Source organism: Schistocerca piceifrons, chromosome 4, assembly GCF_021461385.2.
Source record: "Schistocerca piceifrons isolate TAMUIC-IGC-003096 chromosome 4, iqSchPice1.1, whole genome shotgun sequence".
Lineage (NCBI taxonomy): Eukaryota > Metazoa > Arthropoda > Insecta > Orthoptera > Acrididae > Schistocerca > Schistocerca piceifrons.
In genome coordinates this window covers 110,030,761-110,048,805 of record NC_060141.1, presented here as the reverse complement: position 1 = coordinate 110,048,805, position 18,045 = coordinate 110,030,761, and the positions used below count along the sequence as shown (strand labels likewise).

Below are 18,045 nucleotides of genomic sequence, written 5' to 3'. Positions count from 1 at the left end.
CCACTGGTACTTTCAGTTTATCCAGGTCCCATCTCATTAAATTCCCACCTTTTTGCAGTTTCTTCAGTTTTAATCTACAGATCATAACCAATAGATTGTGGTCAGAGTCCACATCTGCCCCTGGAAATGTCTTACAATTTAACATCTGGTTCCTAAATCTCTGTCTTACCATTATATAATCTATCTGAAACCTTATAGTATCTCCAGGGTTCTTCCATGTATACAACCTTCCACCATGATTCTTGCACCAAGTGTTAGCTATGATTAAGTTATGGCCTGTGCAAAATTCTACCAGACGGCTTCCTCTTTCATTTCTTAGCCCCAATCCATATTCACCTACTACGTTTCCTTCTCTTCCTTCTTCTACTGTCGAATTACAGTCACCCATGACTATTAAAATTTCGTCTCCCTTCACTACCTGAATAATTTATTTTATCTCATCATACATTTCATCAATTTCTTCATCATCTGCGGAACTAGTTGGCATATAAACTTGTACTACTGTAGTAGGTGTGGGCTGCGTGCCTATCTTGGTCACAATTATGTGTTCACTATGCTGTTTGTAGTAGCTTACCAGCACTCCTACTTTTTTATTCATTATTAAACCTACTCCTGCATTAGCCCTGTTTGTTTTTGTATTTACAACCCTGTATTCACCTGACCGAAAGTCTTGTTCCTCCTGCCACCAAACTTCATTAATTCCCACTATATCTAACATTAAACTATCCATTTCCCTTTTTAAATTTTCTAACCTGCCTGCCCGATTAAGGGATCTGACATTCCACGCTCCGATCCGTAGAACGCCAGTTTTCTTTCTCCTGCTAACGACGTCCTCTTGAGTAGTCCCCGCTCGGAGATCCGAATGGGGAACTATTTTCCCTCCGGAATATTTTACCCAAGAGGACACCATCATCATTTAATCATACAGTAAGGCTGCTTGCCCTCGGGAAAAATTACGGCTGTAGTTTCCCCTTGCTTTCAGCCGTTCGCAGTACCGGCACAGCAAGGCCATTTTGGTTAGTGTTACAAGGCCAGGTCAGTCAATCATCCCGACTGTTGTCATGGGGGTGGGCGGTGGGGGGGGGGGGCGCTGTTCAGTTTGTATATGTAAAATTAAAATTTTCTTTTTAGTTAAGAGTACACCATTTAATTCAACAGGCTGTGGGCTAAATGATGATAAAACAAGCTAATACACGAGAAGTTTAGTATGAAAGTGTTGTCTTTAGACGATGTTCTACACAGGCCCTTTTCCAATAGATCATTGGAGGAGAAAGAGAGTTTTAAAGAGTTGTAATTCTGTCAGAGACAGCAAAGGACTTGGAAGAGCAGTTGAACGGAATGGACACTGTATTGAAAGGAGGGTATAAGATGAACATCAACAAAAGCAAAACGAGGATAATGGAATGTAGTCGAATTAAATCGGGTGATGCTGAGGGAATTAGATTAGGAAATGAGACATTTAAAGTAGTAAAGGAGTTTTGCTATTTGGGGAGCAAAATAACTGATGATGGTCCAAGTAGAGAGGATACAAAATGTAGACTGGCAATGGGCAGGAAACCGTTTTTGTAGAAGAGAAATTTGTTAACATCGAGTATAGATTTAAGTGTCAGGAAGTCGTTTCTGAAAGTATTTGTATGGAGTGTAGCCATGTATGGAAGTGAAACATGGACGATAAATAGTTTAGACAAGAAGAGAATAGAAGCTTTCAAAATGTGGTGCTACGGAAGAATGCTGAAGATTAGATGGGTAGATCACATAACTAATGAGGTGTTGAATAGGATTGGGGAGAAGAGAAGTTTGTGGCACAACTTGACTAGAAGAAGGGATCGATTGGTAGGACATGTTCTGAGGCATCAAGGGATCACCAATTTAGAATTGAAGGGCAGCGTGGAGGGTAAAAGTCGTAGAGGGAGACCAAGAGATGAATACACCAAGCAGATTTAGAAGAATGTAGGTTGCAGTAGGTACTGGGATATGAAGAATCTTGCATAGGATACAGTAGCATGGAGAGCTGCGTCAAACCTGTCTCAGGACTGAAGACCACAACAACAACAACAGGTGGATCTACTTCAACTGTAAGTCTAAGAACAGGGAGTTTGGGACGAGGATCACAGATATGGCGTACGTAACACTGAAAATTTCGAAATACTTGCAAAATATTTTGATTGTATTCTTAAATGTCCAGAACAAATACATGAGCCGAAATACTCAAACGCTCACGAAAATCTATAAGATTTACCTGCAGCTCTGAAAGAAACTGAAAAAGTTATTAAATCAATATGAACCTAGTGGAGAAGAATCTACACCAGTCTGTACCGAAAATAAAAAAGTAAGTAAAAGCTAATATCGGAGAAAACCTGGAAACAGAAGGACTCCCATAAGAAAGTAATTAATATAACATAACAAAGACTTTTTTTGCATGCAGTTGCATATAACATATTTTCCAAGATTATGCCAAACAGAGTAGAAACACGTAAAGTTCCGTAGGATAAAATTGAGGAGTAAATCTCCAAGGTGTGTCAACACATAAAATTGCAACATAAAAGTATAACAGGTAAAAATAAAATGTTTATGAACCCAAAAATGTCCAAGTTTAAGTAAACGCAATCACCAATACAACGTAAGGATCAGCTTAACTTTTCAAGGAACACGTCGACAGTACAGAAGGAGTGTCCCATGATGAAACTCTTCAGTTTCGATTTGAAAGCACGTGGATTACTGCTAGGAATTTTGAATTCTTGTGGTAGCTTATGAAAATGGATGCAGCAGTACACTCCACACCTTTCTGCACAAGACTTAAGGAAGTCCGATCCAAATGCAGGTTGGACTTCTGCCAGTATTCACAGAGTGAAAGCTGCTTATTCTTAGGAATAAGCTAATATTCTTAACAAGAAACGATAGTAAAGATATATATACAGTATACTGAGAGGCCAATGTCAAAACACCCAGACTACTGAACCGAGGTCGACAAGACGTCCGTGAACTTACACCCCTTATTGCGCGAACCGCCCGTTTCTGAGCCAAAAATATCTTTTTAGACTGGGAAAAGTTACCCCTAAATATAATACCATACGACATAAGCGAATTAAAATAAGCAAACTAGACTAATTTCCGTGTCGAACGGTCACTTACTTCTGGTACCGTTCGAACAGTAAAAGGTCAGCATTAAGTCTGAACAAGACCCTGAACGTGAGCTTTCAACGACAGTTTACTATCAGTCTGAACACCTAGAAATATGAACTCTTCGGTTTCACTAATCATATGCGCATTCTGTGAAATTGAAACGTCGGTTTTTTTTAATTGTGTGTTAGAAACTGTAAAAACTGAGTCTTACTGTAATTTAGCCTTATTTTATTTTCTACGAGCCATGAACTTATGTTATGAACTGCACTATTTGAAACTGAGCCAATGTTGGACACAGCCTCCTTTACTACCAAGCTGGTGTCATCACCAAACAGAAATATTTTAGAGTTACTCGTAATACTAGAGGGCATATTATTTATATAAATAAGGAACAGGAGTGGCCCGAACACTGATCCCAGGGCCACCCTCCCCCCCCTAGTTTGACCATACCCCCCCCCCCCCTCAGACAACACATCACAGCCAATCATAGTCATTCTCAACACTTTTGCTGCCTGCTGCTAAAGTAAGAGGTGAACCAATTGTAAACTACTCCCCGTAATCCATAATGGTCCAACTTCTCGAGCAATGTTTTGTGATCAATTAACCCAATCAAATTATATCAAACAATATACCTAACGTTTGAAACGTTTTCTTTAAGCCATCCAGTACCTCACAGAGTAAAGAGAATATACCATTCTCAGTTATTAAACGACTTCTAAAGCCGAACTGTACATTTGACAGCCAATTATGTGATATAAAATGATCAATTATTATTACATACACAGCCTATTCAATAACTTTAGTAACTTAAGCAATCACTAATGGCATAGAAATAGGTCTCAAATAGTCTACATTATTCCTTTCTCCCTTTTTATAATGCAGCTTTACTGGTGCGTACTTAAATCGTTCAGCTAACTGACAATTCCTAAAGGAAAAATTACAATATTGCTAAGTACAGGGTTAAAATGTGCAGCACAGTACTTTAATATTCTGCTAGGCCCTCCATCATATCCAAGAGAGTCCGTAGTCGTCATTGATGTAATGACTGACTCAATCTCCCCCTTGTCTGTATCATAGAGGAGTATATCAGACATCAATCTGGGAATGGCATTTGCCAAGACAGTTATATGATTCCCCGCAGAAATTAAATTTTTGTTTAATTCACCAGCAATGTTCAGAAAATGATTGTTAAATACTATACATACATCTGATTTATAAGTAACAGAAATATTTTTTCTAAGGACTGACTTTATATCGTCGACCTTGAGCTGCTGACCAGACACTTCCTTCACAACTGACCATATGAATTTAATTTTATCCTGTCAATTAGCTATTTTATTTGCGTACCACATACTCTTTGTCCTAATAACAGTTTTAAGCACCTTACTGTACTGTTTGTAATGGGCTTTGTAGATTGATTGTCACTACTTCTAACATTCTGATATAATTTTCGCAATGTTCTACTTGATATCCCTATCCCACTAGTCAGCCTCCAAGGCTCCCTTTCACTGCTAGTACCCCGTTCAGAACGTTCTAACGCAAACAACTCGCAAAGCGCACGAGAAATGTGTTAAGGAAAGCATTACATTTGTCATTTATGTTTACTGGTGTTATAAAGATCCTGCCACTCTTGTTCCTTGACGAAGTTTAAAAAAAACCTCTGTTGCCGTTGGAATAGCTTTACTGCATAGTTTGTAATTGTATTGTAGGAGTACAAATGCCTTTTAGTGTTAAAATTTGTGCATCTTGGTATGAAAGGCAATTCACCCTTTTATTAATATTATGCCCATCTAGTAATGAAGAATGAATAAAATATTATTTGTGACTGTGTTACTGCTACCCTGCAACCTAGTTAGAAGAGACACAGTCAGCATCAGACCATATGAATTAGGAGATTTACCAGCATCCTTTGTCTTTCACAATCATACACAAAATTAATATTGAAGTCACGACGTATAACTAATTCCTGGTACTTCCTTGAAAGTGAATCATGAACCCTCACTAGCTTGAGCAGAAATTCTCTGAAGTCAGAGTTAGGAAACCTACAAACAACAACAATTAGAAGTTTAGTTTCACTAAATTCTACTGTCCTTGCACAACATTCAAATATCTGTTCATTGCAGTGCCATGATACGTCCATGCACTCAAATGGAATACTGTTTTATACGTACATGGCCACTCCCCTACTCCGCAAGGAACAACTTGGAAAACAGCCAGCTAATCTGTATTCTGGTAAAGGAAGCCACTGAATTGCCAAATTACTTAAGGGGTGCTCCAATATACCAATAATTTCAGAGTCAACATCTATAAGCAGTTCACCAAGTTTAATACCTCTTACGCTTTGATGAAATACACTGATTCCTTCACTACTTGGAGACATGACGGCCTCTAAAGATGATTCCTTGGTCAGAGGGGCTTCCTTAAGCAGATATACCTATCAGCTGACTTCAGTCTAAAAATGGTGCAGCTCTACACTAACTACTACAGGAATTTTTCCGTGAGTGATCCCACTACCACCCTCTACACTGTCACCTATAAGCTTTGCCAGCCTCCCCTTCCCATACCTATCGAGGTGCAGTCTATGCCCAGTAAAACCCAATCTACTGATAGACTCAACTGGCAACACTGCAATGTCGACCATGCCCTCAAACTCCGTGCCTTGACCAGCCCCATGTTAACGTGCCTAATTGCCGCATTAAGATGAGGCCGATCACGACGCTGAAACAGTTGCACGAAATGCACATTAGTCACTACCTGATCCCTTTTCGTAAAATTCTTACATAACTCCCCTATGCTTTCAGTCACCTGAGCCAACCCTGCACTAGGCTTCACGATGCTGGTGGCCCGGTACTCAATCCCCAACACTTTCTGCAACTTCTGGCCCACACCTCTAGCGTGTGAACTACCTAGCAGCAGAACCTTATTCTTCCTGTTATACTTTGCATCTGACTTGGGCCTCCTAACTGTTGAGGACTGCTGCATATTTCCTACACCTACAGCTACAAGTAGTAAATAGTAAGGTGGATTTAGGAAGGGCACATCATGTTATGTATAACTACTTGATGTCATGTCAATCATCTGCCACAGATTCCTGGATTCAAAAGATGTTTGTTGGTTTCCAAAATTCCATTGATTCCGTTGACAGAAACTGTAGATAAAATAAAACGATGTGAGCAGAAATAGGTTGACTCCCTTTTCAAGTTCGTGCAATATTTCGCCTGAGTGTGACGTAGGAAAAGGAAAACCAATTTCTAAAGCTTTACGTGTAGAGTACGAGCGCTTTATGAGTACCGCTTCATGCAACGGCAGATAGACCAGTGATTTAAGAGCACTGCCTAACAGATTGTCGGCTCACTTTTGATTCCCGCTGCTCCGGTAATTCTTTTATACTTCATGTTACTCCTCCCATTTTTAGAGGCTGAAATTTAAATATATTAATGTATAATATTTACTTTAAAAAGTTCAGTTTATGTACACAAAATTAATATAGTAATTTTAGTTATGATTAGTAACCTTGTAAGTCAAAAAGCTGCTGGCCATCACATTGTAGCACCCTGGTAAAATTTCGCACGTGTCACCGCTTTTATTACTATTACCAGCACAGAAATTCAAAGATAATGACTCACGAGACAATTATGCTACAACACATATCTTAAATAACATACAGTCGTTAGAAGTGTTTGACTCAGATCACGCTCTTAGCTTTGTCAAAAGCACAGCAGACATCGCGGGTACTTACGTTGTGCAGCCACTGCACCCTGAACGCCTGCGGCTGCGCCTTGATGCGGCAGTCGAAGTACACATCGGAGCCCTCTCGGATGTCCGTTGGGTCCAGCGACGGGCCGAGGCTGACCGTCACCTCAGGCGCGTCTGGAAGGACAAACAGAGGCTTCGCTGGAGCTCCACTGATCCCCACGTCCAAGCGTGTTCATAGCGTGTCAACACTGTACAGTGGAATAGCTACTTTTGGTAGGGTGGGCATTACTCGTGGTACAAAAATCAGTATATGTGAATAAGTATTCCTTGCTCAGTAAAGCATGTCATAATTCCTTGCTTCAATACAAGTGCACTTCCACTAATGGGGTGTTATAGTAAAGATGTTTTAACTGACTCGAAAAAGTTCTCTGAACCCTACGCTCCTCTACTATAACATAAAAATTGCTAATGTCCTGCTGTTTTTCGCATATTAAGTACGGCAATTTTTTCGAAGCTTTGCATGCCACTTTTTTGTAATTAATGCTTAACGAAACCACAAAATTTCTTCCATAATGTAGTAGCATGTTCTCTTACACTTCTTTCTAAAAGTGGTTTAATACCCGAGAGCCATTATTTGGCCATATTCTATAGTACAACCATCTACAAAGAAAGTAAATAACGTGTGTTAAACACATGCTTCCAAGTGATGTTTCTTATTGATCCCTGCACGCACACTGATTGCTTGGATTCAGAAACCTAAGTTATGAAGAAATTCAGTTGGTTTAACTCTGCAACATGCGAATTCCTAACAAAGAACTGAAAACCGAGTCTTTCAAGTTTTCCATGCATGTGATTTACATTTCTCGCCATATGGGGAATCTTTTCATCAAAATTCCAATTTTAACATGCGAAATACAACTGAATTCTCAGACAGCAGACAAAATGATGTCTCCTAATTAGTTGTCCTTCTCCATAAACAAGGGGAATTTGTCGTTGCAAAGAATACCGGTTATATTCCCAGTGGACTTTTAGTCTCAGTTTTATTTGGTTATTCTCAACGCAGAACAGACACTAAAAATATCAGTTTGGTTTGGAGAAGATAGAGGAAAAATTGGGTTACATTCCTAGAAATTGTGATCCAGAGAAAATTTTCAGCTATGTATGATGCCATAATACGATCGCAACATTAAAATTTGTGGAAGACGAATGGTATACAATATCCACAGAATTCAAGCTGCAGAAGTACAAGTATAAAGTGATGAAAGAGGATTTTGTATTACGAAGGATACGAACCACTGCTTATATCGCCTTTGATTCGAGGCTACAAACTACAAAATCAGTGCAGCGAATGGAAGAAAATTTCAGAACGGAGAAAGCGTGCAAGAGAAAGAGATGTCAGTGTTCAGGTTCACAAACGATACAGCATTTCGTACAGGAAGGAAAGGAAAAATGCAAGACCTACCGAAAGGAATGGGCAGCGTAATTAGCACAGTATACGACTCAAGAACCAACGGAGCAGAAATGAAGGCGATGAAGAGCGAAACGTCTTAACATGAGCCATTCCATCGCCTCTGTTGAGCTTCCTTCGACCTTTCTATACCTTGCAGCACCTCTGTTTGTCTGTGCAACTGTGCTTTTGAAGCTTGGGAGGACGAACGGTAGAGTGTATCATTAGTGTGGTACAAGGACGTTCAGATTCTGTAATTTCTTAACTTTTATCCTACGTTTGACACATCTGTAGGTACACAAAGTGTGTATGTGCTCCTACAACCACGTTTATTACGTACCCATATTGTATTTCTGTGTCCCATGCTATATTTATGTTTTGCTTTTCCTGCTTTTTACCTCGTCTCCTGGAATGTGTGAGTTTCTGTGCGATGCTTCCAAATACTGTGGTTGACGGATACGAGTTCACTGAATGGGAGTGGTAGCTAAGCCAGCATTATTGCAGAGTTTCAGTAGTGTTCTTCCTGGCCAAAGAGACATTAGTAGATCCGATACACAGCTATTGATAGGTTGGTACAGATAGGCAGGACCAATTTTTTTTGCCCTTTTCCTCTGCTATCTATGGACCTATGTCCGGCAGCATAGAACGGGACAGTTTTGGTCATCTCTAGTGATTTATGTTAGAATGTTGGAACGTCTCAGATCTTAGTTTAGATGAGATGTTAACGTGTTAGTTCACTTCTAGCCATGGTAATGCATACAGTAATTTTTTTTCCTTTAGGGAGCACCATGAAAGCTTACTAATATTTCATTTCTGTACCTCGATTCTTTATCCTTCGGTAGCTTAGCTATGGGAGGTTGCCGTGACCAATATAACTCATTTCAGTTAATGTGCATCTCATTTGTGAATGTTCCATATATTTTCTATAAGCTGGTATTATAATTCTCTCTATCTAATTCGATTTGACTTTATTTCGAGAGTTTCGTACTCTTCGTAGCGCGTGAACTGCTGGTTTCAACCAGATGCTTCTCATGTGTCATATTGAGCTTCCGCTACGGTAATTCATTCCCCTCTTATTGCAATCTTTCTACTACTTGCCGCGCGAATGTAACTTTATTTTAGTTGAAAGTCTTTCGTGAATTCCATGTTTTACGTTGTGTTTTATTATATGAATTACAGCACGTGAATTTACGTCATCTGTGAGCTATCAGCTGAACATTATTATTGGTTCAGGTTCATTATTCAACCTGTATTAGAAGTCGTGTGACAATGTGCTTTATTTGTAAATTTTTCCGTATTTTTCGTACTTCCGAAACGGAGAAGGTGAATGAGAGTTACTGACCAAGCAGTTGACGGGTAAAGTTAATTGCTCACTGGCCCATCGTACATGAGTTTGCTGACCGATATTATCCTTGTGGTTTCTTCTACGTGTGAATAATTGGTTCGAATGGGCGTGTTCGTGTAGTTTGACAAACTCTTCCTTTCTTACTTATCCTATATTTTTCCCACGTATTGAGATACGTCTACAAAGCAGGTACTGTTAATCACGTATTCTTTTGCGATTATTGTTTTAGTTAATGGTGTTTTCGTAATTTAAATTCTTGAACAAATGTTCAGTAGTTTTTCACTTGTGATACCAGCGTTATTTAGTACAACCCACCCGACTTCCCAATCTGGCTTCTTCAAATGCATCTAATTCCCAATGACGATTTAATTTTATAGTATTCTATATTTTATGTGTCAATCTGAGCATCTTTAATTCAGTTTAATGAAATCGGGAAGATACTTTTCCAGTGATTCATTGTAATCTAAAATGATGTAGCCGGCCGGGGTGGCTGAGCGGTTCTAGCCGCTACAATCTGGAACCGCGCGACCTCTACGGTCGCAGGTTCGAATCCTGCCTCGGGCATGGATGTGTGTGATGTCTTTAGGTTGGTTAGGTTTAAGTAGTCCTAAGTTCTAGGGGACTGATGGCCTCAGAAGTTAAGTCCCATAGTGCTCAGAGCCATTTTTAAAACGATTTAATTACTCACCAGCTCGTAAATTTAATTGACTGAGACACATCCTGTTCAAACGAGCGCTAGGCTCGCTTTCAGTCTTACCATCGAGTAGGATGAGTATTTGAAAATCGGTAGAAAACATTCAAGAGTAGTGAAGAAAGATATATGACTTGCTGAACATGAAAATTAGGAACTTCACTGAAGTAGAGTAAGTGTCAAAATTCTTCTATGTTGGAAGTAAGTTAATACATGATGCCAAAAGTAAGCAAGGTATCAAAAACAATGCCGACTTGAAAAAAGATTTCTACAATAGAACAGGTCTTTTGGTATCATACCTGCTTAGAAAAAAGGAGAATAATTTGCAGACCGAGTATGTGTCTAGCTCAGCAATGTAGGGAAGTGAAACTTGGATCATCGGAAGCCGAGAGAAGTATTTGAAGTGCGACAGCGTCAGAGAATGTTTAAAATCATGTGGACAGATTAAGTAAGAAGTGAAGGAAACAGACTATAAGAAAGTAATATATGAAAGAAGGTAGAGGTAATTGTGACATTTGGATTGGTGTTGGAAATGGCTGTCGAATGGAAGAGCAATAGTCACAGAGAGGGACAGAAGTACCTTAGACAAAATGTAACAGGTTATAGGCAATGGAGATAGGTAGGAAAAAGGATGGCAGCATTAAATCATTATTTGTCTAATGTAGGGCAGATTAGGCTACAGCGCTTTTGATTTACAGTCGAATTAACGCACCAGTTGCATTATTATTTTAATTTATTTAAATACATTATCTGGTTTCATGATGATAGTAAACAGCAGACCGTGACATGTAAATCAATAACAAACGTGTAGCTGTTTCATATATTCGACTGCAGAGAAATCTATAAGACGTTGATCTGTAGCAACGTGCGCCAGTTGACGCGTGTTGCTAAAGCATACTTGACCTTTTAGCAACAAATAATTCTGGACAAACAGTGAATATTGAGACGAATACAGGGATTAGCGACCACAAGGCAGTTGCTGCTAGGCTGAATACCGTAACACCTACAACCGTCAAAAAGAAACGCGAAGTATATCTATTTCAAAAAGCTGATAAAAATGCTCTTAACGCCTTTTTATGAGACAGTCTTCACTCCTTCCGATCTGATGATGTAAATGTAGGAAAGTTGTGGAATGTTTTCAAAGAGATAGTATCGACAGCAATTGAGAGATATATACCTTATAGGTACTGATCCCCGATGGTACACAAAACGGGTCAGATTGTTGTTGCAGAAGCAACGTAAAAAGCATGCCAAATTTAATAGAACTCAAGATCCCCAAGATTGGCAAAGTTTTACAAAAGTTCGATATATGGCATGTACTTCAATGCGAGATGCTTTTAATAATTTCCACAACGAAATTCGAAATCTATCAGAAAACCCAAAGAGATTTTTGTCATACATAAAGCACACCAGTGGCAAGACGCAATCAATACCTTCACTGCGCGATGACAACGGTGAAGTCACTGATGACAGTGCCACTATAGCACAGTTATTAAACACGGTTTCCCGAAACTCCTTCAACAAAGAAGACGAAGTAAATATTCCTGAATTCCAATCAAGAACAACTGCCAAGATGAGAAACATACAAGTAGATATCCTCGGAGTGACGAAGCAGTTTAAATCACTTAATAAAGGCAAGGCCTCCGGTCCAGATTGTATACCAGTCAGGTTCCTCTCAGAATATGCTGATAAAATAGCTCCAAATTTAACAATTATATACAACCACTCGCTCACAGAATGATCCGTACCTAAAGACTGTAAATTTGCCCAAGTCACACCAATACCCAAAAAGGGAAGTAGGAGTAATCCGCTGAATTAAGGGCCTATATCACCAACGTCGATTTGCAGCAGGGTTTTGTAACATATACTGTATTCGAACATTATGAAGTATCTCGATGGAAACGATTGATTGACACATAGTCAGCACGGTTTCAGAAAATATCGTTCTTGTGAAACACAACTAGCCCTTTATACTCATGAAGTAGTAAGTGCTATCGACAGGGGATGTCCAATTGATTCCATATTTTTAGATTTCCAGAAGGCTTTCGACACTGTTCCTCACAAGAGTCTTCTAACGAAACTGCGTGCCTACGGAGTATCGCCTCAGTTAGGCGACTGGATTCGTGATTCCCTGTGAGATAGGTCACAGTTCGTAGTAATAGACGGAAAGGCATCGAGTAAAACAGAAGTAATATCCGTCGTTCTCCAAGGAAGTGTTGTAGGCCCTCTGTTGTTCCTGATCTATATTAACGATATATGAGACAATCTGAGTAGCCGTATTAGATTTTTTGCACAGATGATTTACCGTCTTGTAAAGTCATCAGTTCATCAAAATGACTTGAAAATTATTTAGATAAGATATCTGTGTGGTGCGAAAAGTGGCAATTGACCGTGAATAAGGAAAAGTGTGAAGTTATTCACATGAGTACTAAAAAAAATCAGCTAAATTTCGATTACGCGGAAAGTTACAGAGAACTGAGAGCTGTAAATTCAACTACATACTTAGGGATTACAATTACAAATAACCTAAACTGGAACGATCACATAGATAATACTGTGGGTAGAGCAAACCAAAGACTGCGATTCATTGGCAGAACACTTAGATGGTGCACCAGGTCTACTAAAGAGACTGCTTACACCACGCTTGTCCGCCCTGTTCTGGAATATTGCTGTGCAGTGTGGGATCTGCATCAGGTGGGACTGACGGCTGACATCGAAAAAGTACAGAGAAGGGCCGCTCGTTTTGTATTTTCGAGAAATAGTGGAAAAGTGTCACAGACATGATATGTGAACTGGAGTGGCAGTCATTGAAACAAAGGCGTTATTCGTTGCCACGGGATCTTGTCATTAAATTTCAATCACCAGTTTTCTTCTCCGATTGCGAAAACATTCTGGTGGCACCCACCTAGATATGGAGAAATTATCATCTCGATAAAATAAGAGAAATCAGGGCTCGTACAGAAAAATTTAAGTGCTCATTCTTCCCGCGTGCCGTTCGAGAGTGGAACGGTAGAGAGACAGCTTGAAGGTGGTTCATTGAATACTCTGCCAGGCACTTTATTGTGAATAGCAGAGTAATCACGTAGATGTAGTTGTAGATGTCACTAGCGATCGTCGTGTGTTTCAGCTCTGAAGACGGCCTAATTCGGTAACCACAGTTAAAAGGCATAGAAACAAATTTTGAGACGTGCACCGGCCCTTATCAATGAGTTTCGAGTGTGCGTCTCTTTGTGTGTGGTGAGTGCCAATGGATGGAAGAAATTCATCGGACGGCCCTTGAACTCTTGTCTGCAGATTACTCAGGGAGACGTCACTGATGATGTGCTGGAATTCCAACCTAAGGAACTGGACTATGTAGCATCTAGTGAACCTGAAGTAAGGGTTTTGTCATTGGAGACTAATTATATTTTAACGTCCCTGGCTGAGCTTTGACGAAATAAAAGGAAGAGTAAAACTGCTGGAGATTATCAACGTGTTTATAAGGAGTTTTCCACGTGATGAAGTTCACTTGTATTAAGTTACTTCTTTTGAAACTCGTTACAAGTGAGGCCAAGCTCCAAGCTTTAACTCTTGTGCTACCTGAATTTTTATGGTGAACGGGAATCGGTAATACGCACATAATAAGAGGTGCATGCCCAGTGGTGCACTGAGTATTGCTTAGCTTGCAGCTATTTTCCGAAAGTATCTTATAATCTGTTGCCCACTTACTGGATGTTTTAATTTATGTACAATGTGTTTAACTCTGTTTCCGTTGTGTGATACAAACATGGCCGATTTGCACTAGTGGTCTTCGTAATTTTTAAAAAATACGCTCACCTCTAAGAAGGCAACCTTGATCGATGTGTTGGATTAACGGTCCTATTACAGGGAAGCAGATAAATTTCATTACTTTTAATCACTGATGCTATATTCTATCTGTTAACCTTGCTAATGGTAAAAATCGTTAAGTCTCCTTGAATACTGCTTTTATGATTGTACGATGTTAACTGAAGATATCTTGTCTCAGTTCTTTTCACTGTGATCAGTTTAGTTGAAACTTGCTTAGTGCTTATTTTTCTTAACTGGTGCTATAGTCAACTTGAAGCTTGTCTTTAAAATGTGCTATATTTCCTTTGTGGATTAATCTTGAATTTTTTTTTTGGAACATTAATTCCTTGGGCTCCCTGATCCCTATATTGCTTAACCATTTCAACTTATTTCGAGAAGCATTAAACAGTACCGCTATTATCTTCCCTGAAAGAAACACATCCTAGTGTCTCCAGACGAATACTAAACATTCTTGTTTAATTCATTACGGAAAATGCCTTTTCTTTGTCATGTACCAAATGCACATTGTAAGGAAAAAAATTAAAAAAATGAGGCAACACAAAGGAATTACCCGAATAGGGAGAAAATCGCTAGATGCAATGTACATGTATAGACAAAGGAATGATTACAGTTTCATTCAAGAGGAAGAGCTTCATAAAAGCGTTGGTCCACCTCTGCACCTTGTATCAGCAGTTATTCGGCTTCGCATTGATTGATGGAGTAGTTGGATGTCCCCTTAAGGCATATCAAGCAAACTTCCGTCCGGCTGTCGCGTTAGAGCATCGAAATACCGAGCTGGTTGGAGGCCACTGCTCATATTGCTCGAAACGTTGTCAATTGAGAGATCCGGCGACCTTGCCTGTCAAAGTAATGTTTGGCAAGCATGAAGACAAGGAGGAGATACTATCGCCATGTGCGAGCTGCCATTGTTGTTGTTGTGGTCTTCAGTCCTGAGACTGGTTTGATGCACCTCTCCACGCTATTCTATCCTGTGTAAGCTTCTTCATCTCCCAGAACTTACTGCAACCTACTTCCTTTTGAATCTGCTTAGTGTATTCATCTCTTGGTCTCCCTCTATGATTTTTACCCTCCACGCTGCCCTCCAATGCTTAATTTGTTATCTCTTGATGCCTCAGAACATGTCCTACCAACTGGTCCCCTCTTCTAGTCAAGTTGTGCCACAAACTCTCCTTCTCCCCATTCCTATTCAATACTTCCTCATTAGTTATGTGATCTACCCATCTAATCATCAGCATTCTTCTGTAGCACCACATTTCGGAAGCTTCTATTCTCTTCTTGTCCAAACTATTTATCGTCTATGTTTCACTTCCATACATGGCTACACTCCATACAAATACTTTCAGTAAAGACTTCCTGACACTTAAATCTATACTCGTTAACAAATGTCTCTTCTTCAGAAACGTTTTCCTTGCCATTGCCAGTCGACATTTTACATCCTATCTACTTCGACCATAATCAGTTATTTTGCTCCCCAAACAGCAAAACTCCCTAACCACTTTAAGCGTCTCATTTCCTAATCTAATTGCCTCAGCATCACCCGACTTGTTTCGACTACATTCCCTTATCCTCGGTTTGCTTTTGTTGATGTTCATCTTATGTCCTCCTTTTAAGACACTGTCCATTCCGTTAAACTGCTCTTCGAAGTCCTTCACTGTCTCTGACAGAATTACAATGTCATCGGCGAACATCAAAGATTTTATTTTTATTTTCCTATTCCGAATTTTTCTTTTGTCTCCTTTACTGTTCGCTCAATAAACAGATTGAATAACATCAGGGAGAGGTTACAACCCTGTCTAACTCCCTTCCAAACCACTGCTTCCCTTTCATGCCCCTCGACTCTTATAACTGCCATCTGGTTTCTGTACAAACTGTAAATAGCCCTTCACTCCCTGTATTTTACCCGTGCCACCTTTAGAATTTGAAAGAGAGTATTCCAGTTAACATTGTCAAAATCTTTCTCTAAGTCTACAAATGCTGGAAACGTAGGATTGCCTTTTCTTTATCTTTCTTCTGAGATAACTCGTAAGGTCTGAATTGCCTCGCGTGTTCCAACATTTCTACGGAATCCAAACTGATCTTCCCCGACGTCGGTTTCTTCAAGTTTTTCCATTCGTCTGTAAAGAATTCGCATTAGTATTTTGCAGCTGTGACTTATTAAACTGATAGTTCGGTAATTTTCACATCTGTCAACACCTGCTCTCTTTGCGATTGGAATTATTATATTCTTCTTGAAGTCTGAGGGTATTTCGCCTGCACATACATCTTTCTCACCAGATGGTAGAGTTTTGTCAAGACTGGCTCTCCCAAGGCCGATAGTAGTTCTAATGAAATGTTGTCTACTCCCGGGGCCTTGCTTAGACTCAGGTCTTCCAGTGCTCTGTCAAACTCTTCACGCAGTATCGTATCTCCCAGTTCATCTTCATCTACATCCTCTTCTATTTCCATAATATTGCCCTCAAGTACATCGCCCTTGTATAGACCCCTTATTTACTCCTTCCACCTTTCTGCTTTCCCTTCTTTGCTTAGAACTGGGTTTCCACCTGAGCTCTTGATATTCATACAAGTGGTTCTCTTTTCTCCAATGGTCTCTTTAATTTTTCTGTAGGCACTATCTATCTTACACCTAGTGAGATAAGCCTCTACATCCTTACATTTGTCCTCTAGTCATCCCTGCTTAGCCATTTTGCACTTCCTCTCGATCTCATTTTTTAGACGTTTGTATTTCTTTTTGCCTGCTTCATATACTGCATTTTTACATTTTCTCCTATCATCAATTAAATTTAAAATGGTTCAAATGGCTCTGAGCACTATGGGACTCAACTTCTGAGGTCATTAGTCCCCTAGAACTTAAAACTAGTTAAACCTAACTAACCTAAGGACATCACACCCATCCATGCCCGAGGCAGGATTCGAACCTGCGACCGTAGTGGATTCGCAGTTCCAGACTGCAGCGCCTAGAACCGCACGGCCACTTCGGCCGGCTTAATTAAATTCAAAATATCTTCTGTTGCCCAAGGATTTCTACTAGCCCTCGTCTTTTTAATTACTTGATCGTCTACTGGCTTCACTATTTCATCCCTCAGAGCTACCCACTCTTCTTCAATTGTATTTCTTCCCCAATTCCTGTCAATTGTTCCCTTATGCTCTCCCTGAAACTCTCTACAACCTATGGTTTTGTCAGTTTATCCAAGTCCCATCTCCTTAAATTGCCACCTTTTTGCAGTTTCTTCAGTTTTAATCTACAGTTCATAAGCAATAGATTGTGGTCAGAGTCTACTTCTGCCTCTGGAAATGTCTTAAAATTTAAAACCTGGTTCCTAAATCTCTGTCTTACCATTATATAATCTATCTGATACCTTCTAGTATCTCCAGGATTCTTCCACGTATACAACCTTCTTTTATGATTCTTGAACCAAATGTTAGCTATGATTAAGTTATGCTCTGTGCAAAATTCTACCAGACGGCTTCTTCTTTCATTTCTCTCCCCAATCCATATTCACCTACTACGTTTCCTTCTCTCCCTTTTCCTACTCTCGAATTCCAGTCACCCATGACTATTAAATTTTCGTCTTCCTTCACTACCTGAATAATTTCTTTTGTCTCATCATACATTTCATCAATTTCTTCATCATCTGCAGATCTAGTTGGCATATAAACTTGAACTTCTGTAGTAGGCATGTGCTTCGTGTCTATCTTGGCCACTATAATCCGTTCACTATGCTGTTTGTGGTAGCTTACCCGCACTCTTATTTTTTTTATTCATTATTAAACCTACTCCTGCATTACCCCTATTTCATTTAGTATTTATAACCTTGTAAACACCTGACTAAAAGTCTTGTTTCTCCTGCCACCGAACGTCACTAATTCCCGCTATATCCTATCCATTTCCCTTTTAAAATTTTCTAACCTACCTGC

General features: G+C 39.6%; 1 protein-coding gene across 1 annotated transcript in view; it reads right to left on the bottom strand.

The window, feature by feature from the left end:
- LOC124795639 (hemicentin-2-like) overlaps window positions 1–18,045 on the bottom strand; it is a 391,499-nt gene that overhangs the window by 69,583 nt on the left and 303,871 nt on the right. The window contains exon 8 of the mRNA XM_047259712.1: window positions 6,863–6,993. Coding sequence (XP_047115668.1) covers window positions 6,863–6,993 — 131 coding nt within the window. The remainder of the gene's footprint in view (window positions 1–6,862; window positions 6,994–18,045) is intronic.